Source organism: Alligator sinensis, unplaced genomic scaffold, assembly GCF_000455745.1.
Source record: "Alligator sinensis unplaced genomic scaffold, ASM45574v1 scaffold388_2, whole genome shotgun sequence".
Taxonomy (NCBI): Eukaryota; Metazoa; Chordata; order Crocodylia; family Alligatoridae; genus Alligator; species Alligator sinensis.
In genome coordinates, this window is record NW_005842102.1 from 292,148 (window position 1) to 298,319 (window position 6,172).

A 6,172-nucleotide genomic window follows, 5' to 3' on the forward strand; every position below is an offset into this window, starting at 1 on the left:
AGCAGCAGGCCCTCGGGGCACTCATGGCCCACATAGACACAACCACCCAGCAGCATGCAGCTCCAGCCAGTTCCAGGAACCACACATGGCAGCAAGGAGTGAAGCCAGGCCAGCCTGCCTCTATTGTGCAGGGCTCACATGCAGCTCCCAGGATTCACGTGCCACCAGAGGGGAAGTCCTGTGTAAAGCCCCTGCCTGGATCTGCTCCTTGCTGTCATGTGCAGCTCCTGGAACTGCTGGAGTTGTGCACCACTGGGGAGCTGTACCCGCATGGGCCATGAGCACCCCGGCCCACCGTTTGCTGCTGCCATCAGTGGTAGAGGCTGTGGGCAATGTGGGGATATATGGGGGGTCCCCACAACCCCCACCCTTCCTCACCCCACAAACCCCACATACCTACCCTCTGCCCACCCAAGCTCTATGTTCCTGCCACCCCTCTGGGTGTGGGCCCCACACTCTGCACTCTTGCTAGCCCAAGCCGCATGCACTGTGCTTCTGGCCAGCTGCAGCTTCCCTACTTGAAGCAGGGATGTGAGGAGGATCTACTGGAGGCTGAGGAAGCTAAGCAGGTCCCCCAGCAGTTGCAGCAATGGCAGCAGCAGCCCCACTTGGAAGCTGTGCATGCTGGCTGGGGCAGGGTCTTCCCACGCACAAGGGTGGGAGTGAAGTGTGCAGGCTGGGTGGGATAAAATTAATTGGTGGACACCCATGGGCCAGGTGAAATTGCCTGGTGAGCTGAATCTGGCCCATGGACTGTATTTTGCCTGCCCTGGTCTTAGAGGTTGTCCACCTGATTAAGGGAACAGCCATTGTCAACAGATGTCTGGTAGCTTGAGAATTGCTGGAGATGAATGTGAAAGTTTAGAAAGGAGCAGATAGCTTGCGAGGGTTGCTGTGATAGAAAATGGAGATGCACATTTCTTCCTTTACCATGGCTGGTAAATCAGCCCAATGCTGGCAAGCAGCTTGTTGTTTAACAGTCAGCAGGGGAAAGAAGCTAGTTGGGACTTGGCCCTCAAGCAGAGATTGGAAAGAATCAGGCCCCCAGATAAGACAGTTGCAACCAGCAGGAGGTAGCAGGCTGGAAATCTGTGCCAATAGGTTTCTTAAAATCAAGTAATGATGCCTAAGGCTGATCTGCTCCATGTTGGAGCTTTGCTTGATATAAATCCATGTGGTTCCATTGAAAACAGCTGAATATTTGACCCTGCATGCCCTGGCAGATTCAGATATGGCTGTCTTGTGACATCTCTGTTCTAATGGGGTCTTCCTTTATGAGTGGGTGGGGCAGTATGCTTATTGTTCCACCTTTGCCTATTGCATGTAATGCTAAACTATCCTCTGTTCTGCAATGAGTAAAAACAAGCCATTAAAGGCCTCCAGCTGGGCCTGCAGCTACTGAGGACTGCATCTGTGTAAAATGTCTTCAGAGGCCATTAGGAATTGGAACGTAAAAATACAAACTGGTCTGGGAGTGACTCTGTGCTGGCAGATCCATGAATAATTCCTGTAGTTCAGTAAGTGATTGCTGACCCCAAAAGGGGTGGTAACATTGAGTGTAAATACAAGAGGCCTTGAATGACATGAGGTTAACTAAAGTTTATGTGCATTTTCTCAGGTGCTAGAGAGGTTGGGTACGTTCTCAGGTGCTAGAAATGTCTCCTTGGTCATCAGTAATTTCTTAAGAGAGACCTTTACACTGGACCCTGTCTTTTCTTATTCTAGCAGGTACTGACTTCTGGGGGTTCACTGAAAGTGACTATCCAACAGAGCAGTGAGAGCAGAGCCATCAGCACCACAGCCCTGAAGCCAGGGCATCGGACCTGTGAGTTGGGCACAACTGATACTGGCCCCGAGCCTGTCCTTAAGTTCTACTGTTACATCTGCAAGACCAACTGCTGCAACCAGCAGGTATAAGCACAAGAGCTGCACCAGACCTGGCAGGCAAGGGGAAAGGACTGCGTGGCCAGGTGCCTGCAGCCAACATTGTGCTCAGAGACATGTTTTGAGGCTTCACTAATGAGAGACATACAAAAGCCTATAAATAACTGAACAAAATGAGCCATGCTTCTCTTTGAAGGAGCTGGTAAGCAGACATCCTGAAGTGCCAGCATGGGCTGATCCCCAGGCAGCCACTCACTTAAGCTTTTAAACAATCCAGATGTGATAGATCTGTAGAGAGGGTAGAATGCAGGGACCTGATCATCCATTTCTGTAGCTTGAGTCTCTATCTAAATGCAATTTTTTTCTAACTTCTCTCCTCTCTTAGAATTTCCAGTCCCACATGGCTGGAATTCAGCACCAGCAGCGACTTGGAGAGATTCAGCACATGAGCAATATCTGCTTTGTCTCACTGCTGCCTATGGTGAAAGAGCAGAAGTCTCTGGTGGAGAAAAGTGGGTACGTGTGTATTCTGGAGGCAGACACAGCTGATTCTACAGAGACCAGAAGCAGTAGCTCTTCAGTCCCACCCCACCAGATTGTATCACTGCTTAGGCCATGATGCAGCATCCACCTGCTTTCTTGGGCTTTAACTCCTGTCAGGCAACCTATTCAGCCTTTTTCTGTGGTGTGGCTATATTGACTTTGTGTCACTGTGCAGTTCTTATTATAGTGCATTAGCTCATACTGTCCTGCACCAGGTACATTTTTATCAGTGTGAGCTAAACTGGGTAAGGGTGGAAGAGTTGAGCTAAACCGTAGCCCACTAGGGAGAGAATTATGCTAAGAGAGCAGAACTACAACCAGGAGTGGGTAGTGTATTCTGTTTATGTGCATAGCCTCAGGATTATATGCTTACCTGAATTTAATGTAATCAGTACCCAGTGCAGTGGAATCAGCAGCCCTGAACCTGCTTAGCTCCCTTCATTTTTAAGGTTTCTATTAGTCAGTTTCAGAGCTGCTTTCTCCTTCATCCTTCCTGATGGGTTAAATGGAGAATATTTAAGTTACAAAGTAGACAAGCCCTCTTACTATGCTGTTAGTCAGAGTACAATTAAGTAAGAGAAACAATGGATCTGACAGGTCTAACACATTTAACTGATATGCAGATAACCAGAGTTTGTTACAACATAGGTAATAGCCAACAAACTGGAACTGGCACCGCATTATGCAATTGAGTGAATTATGTGCTTCTCCAGGACACATTCAAGTGGAACACACTATCTTTAGAGCGTACCAAATCTTACTGAGACGTTCTTTGTTGTTGCAGGGGACCCCGGCAGCGCTGGTGTAACACCTGCCAGATACACTTCACAGGGGATCTCATCAAACATCGAAGGACCCAAGAACACAAGGTAACAAATCAGCTTTCATGTTTCCTGACCTAGAGGGAGCCAAATTAAAAAAAACATTTAGCTTCTCTCCCAGTGGCAGGAGAGAAGAGTGAGGTGGAAGCCATGTCCAAGAAGATCTCTCTGGAAGTACCCTGAGCACCATAGTGCAATCCCTAGCACCTCTGGTTCTCTGGGGTGCCCATACACTGGTACTGGGGATCTCCTGGTTTTCATGCTGTGATGCTGGTACTGACTGGCAGGACTTGGTTCTTGTCTTCTAATTGAATATGATAAATATGACTCCTATCTCCTGTATGCAGAGGTATGATACTGCACTCTTTGATTAGCTGCTACTGGAAGGAAATGTTAAAGTAGGCAGCCTGAGCTGTCTGGGTGGGACACCAGCTTCAGCAAACCCTACTCGTACAACAAGTGGTGGGAAGATCTTTAAAGACTATGAGGTTGCTGCAGATGTCTACCTCTGTCACAGATTAGCTTGGGAGCATGTGACCTGGGGCTTCCCCTCTTGTGCAGTGAGGAGGTCATGCTTTGTGTGGCTTGACTGTTCCAGAAGAACTAGGCCTGCGTTTCTGTGAGAAGTTGTGCATGAAGCTTTGTTGAAAGCGGACCATGGTGCCCCTCTTGACCAACCAGCTCTTTTCCTTCCTGTCTCCTCAGCTGGCCAAACGCTCTCTCCGTCCCTTTTGCACTGTCTGCAGCCGCCACTTCAAGACCCCGCGCAAGTTTGTGGAGCACATGAAGTCTCCTGAGCATAAGCAGAAAGCCAAGGAGGTAAAAACCAGTTGGACTATGGCGGGTAGGAGGGGAAGGGAAGTACAGCGGTTCTAGGAGTGGCTGCCCTGGTAAAGCTGGGGGAGGGCATGTGTCCTGTAGGCCTCAAACCATCACCAGGATGACGGGACACTGTACAGGCAGGTAGCAGTTCTTCCTATCCAGTGGCTTCTCTCCTCGCTGACTGTATTCCCACGAATGGGGCTCAGAGGAGCAGACTAGAAACTGAGTCTTGTGTGCATGAAACCAGGATAGAAGCCTGGTGGCACTTGCTAGCAGTTGTGTCCAGTCATCTCACTGAGCAGCCTAGGCTCTGAAAGGGGCCTAGTCAGTCCCCCAGGATCAGCAGGAGGGCTCCCCAGGATCAGCACTGAGTAAGTGTGTGAAGTTGGCAATCTCACTAGGTCTGCTGTCTCTTCTCTCTGCCTGGTAGGTGAGGCTGGGAGAGAAGGAGCTGGGTGGGCCAGAGGACTCGGAGGAGCTAATCACAGTGGATGCTGTTGGCTGTTTTGAAGACGATGATGAAGACGAGGAAGAGGAGGAGGGAGGGGGTGAAGAGGAAGACTCGGAGGTGGTGCTGACAGATAATGAAGATCCTATTGCCAAGCAGGTATGCAGTGCCAGTGGAAACCAGAGGCTCTGGGGGCACTGGTTTGTATCCTCCTGGTTGCCTCAGTCCAGTCTGGTGGAGCTTGAGGCCCTTGGTAGACCAGTGTGACCTGTTCCCAGGGAGCAGTGTGGGGTGAAGCATTAGGGACTCCTCTAGAGCCCTTCAGACTGTGAAGGAGAATCTGGTCTACTCATACATGGGGCTAGTTGTGTTTTTGGTGTTCTGTAACAGTAACTCCTGTTACTGATCAAAGAACAACTTTAACTAGATCTAGGATCACCTCATCTTCAAAGACATTAGCTGTAATGTGGAGAACATGTTGTTTTTGGAGACCCTTTCATTTCTATGGGGCAGAAGGGAGGAAGAGGAATTTCTGGGGTATCCTAACAAAGGCGAATGGTACATTTTAGACTTGACTATTTAGCAGTCTGGAATCGCCCTAGATCTCATAGTATACATGCCTGTATACTACCTGTATACTAGTATAGGTACATCTTGGCATATAATGTTCTTCAGTGCAGTAGTTTCAGAAACTTAACTGTGGGAGGGATGCAGCTGAGTGCACCTTGGGCCTGGAATGTAGGTGATGGTTTTAACCTTGCTAATGAAATGGTTTCCTGCTGTTTGGTTTCTCTCTTGTGCTATAGTGACTAGTCTGTTCAGGTAATTGGGCATAAAGGCTGAACCTCCCTACAAGGAAGGGGCTTATTTTACCTCCTTCCTATGGTAACAGGAAATGCAAACATCTTTTAGGATTGTTGTATCTCCGCTTTACTCCAGCACCTCAGAAAATGTTCAAGGCTAGGACACAGTGCCAGCTGGGCCAGGCTGTAGGCCAGGGACACTCAGCACCACCCTGTTCTCCTTCTGTTCAGGTTGGTTTGAAGGAAATGTCTGCAGAGGATTATGAAGGAAATGAGAAGTACTGTCCAGACACCGCCTATGGTAAGCAAGCCAGACAAACACTGTGGTCATAGGCTGTTATTGTAATGGGGATGGGGGAGCTTTCACTTACAGTGGGCAAGAAGCTCCTGGGCAGAAATTGCTTCCAGCATCCTCATCAGACTGGCAGAGGAGCAGTTCTTGAAGAAAGGGCCAGAGGTTGATGTGCAGCTCAACTGCGAGTGAAAAGAATGCAGATGCTGTTGCTCAGAGCTGTTAATGGCTTCAGTGTTCTCCTTTGAGTAGATGGGGTGAGAACTGTGAAACCTGTCCAGGCACACGAAGGGTGGGTTGACTGGGGTGAGGGAGGAGCCTGAACAGGACACATACAGGAAACAGGTACCAGCTCCCAGATGGTGCTTGAGCGTGCGCTGCCTGGAAGCCTCCTCAGCAGAAATACAACTGAGTGGAGACACTGGGCAGGCACCACCAGGGTCCCCTGAGGAGCCTGCACACACTTCCTCTGCCTCAAGACCACTGTTGTCTAGACTAGCTTCTGCTTGGAACAGACACTTGGCTGCCCTTGTGGGGAACGCTGCCTCCAGAACGTCGT

General features: G+C 49.4%; 1 protein-coding gene across 3 annotated transcripts in view; it reads left to right on the forward strand.

Annotated features, from left to right (window-relative positions):
• The window catches only part of CIZ1 (CDKN1A interacting zinc finger protein 1), a 26,758-nt gene that overhangs the window by 15,540 nt on the left and 5,046 nt on the right, over positions 1–6,172 (forward strand). For 2 of the 3 annotated variants that reach the window (XM_025204997.1, XM_025204999.1), the window contains 6 exons: positions 1,726–1,911; positions 2,270–2,400; positions 3,212–3,296; positions 3,954–4,067; positions 4,501–4,677; positions 5,553–5,622. In XM_025204997.1, the coding sequence (XP_025060782.1) occupies positions 1,726–1,911; positions 2,270–2,400; positions 3,212–3,296; positions 3,954–4,067; positions 4,501–4,677; positions 5,553–5,622 (763 nt within the window). The remainder of the gene's footprint in view (positions 1–1,725; positions 1,912–2,269; positions 2,401–3,211; positions 3,297–3,953; positions 4,068–4,500; positions 4,678–5,552; positions 5,623–6,172) is intronic. The other variant, XM_025205000.1, reaches the window with a different exon arrangement.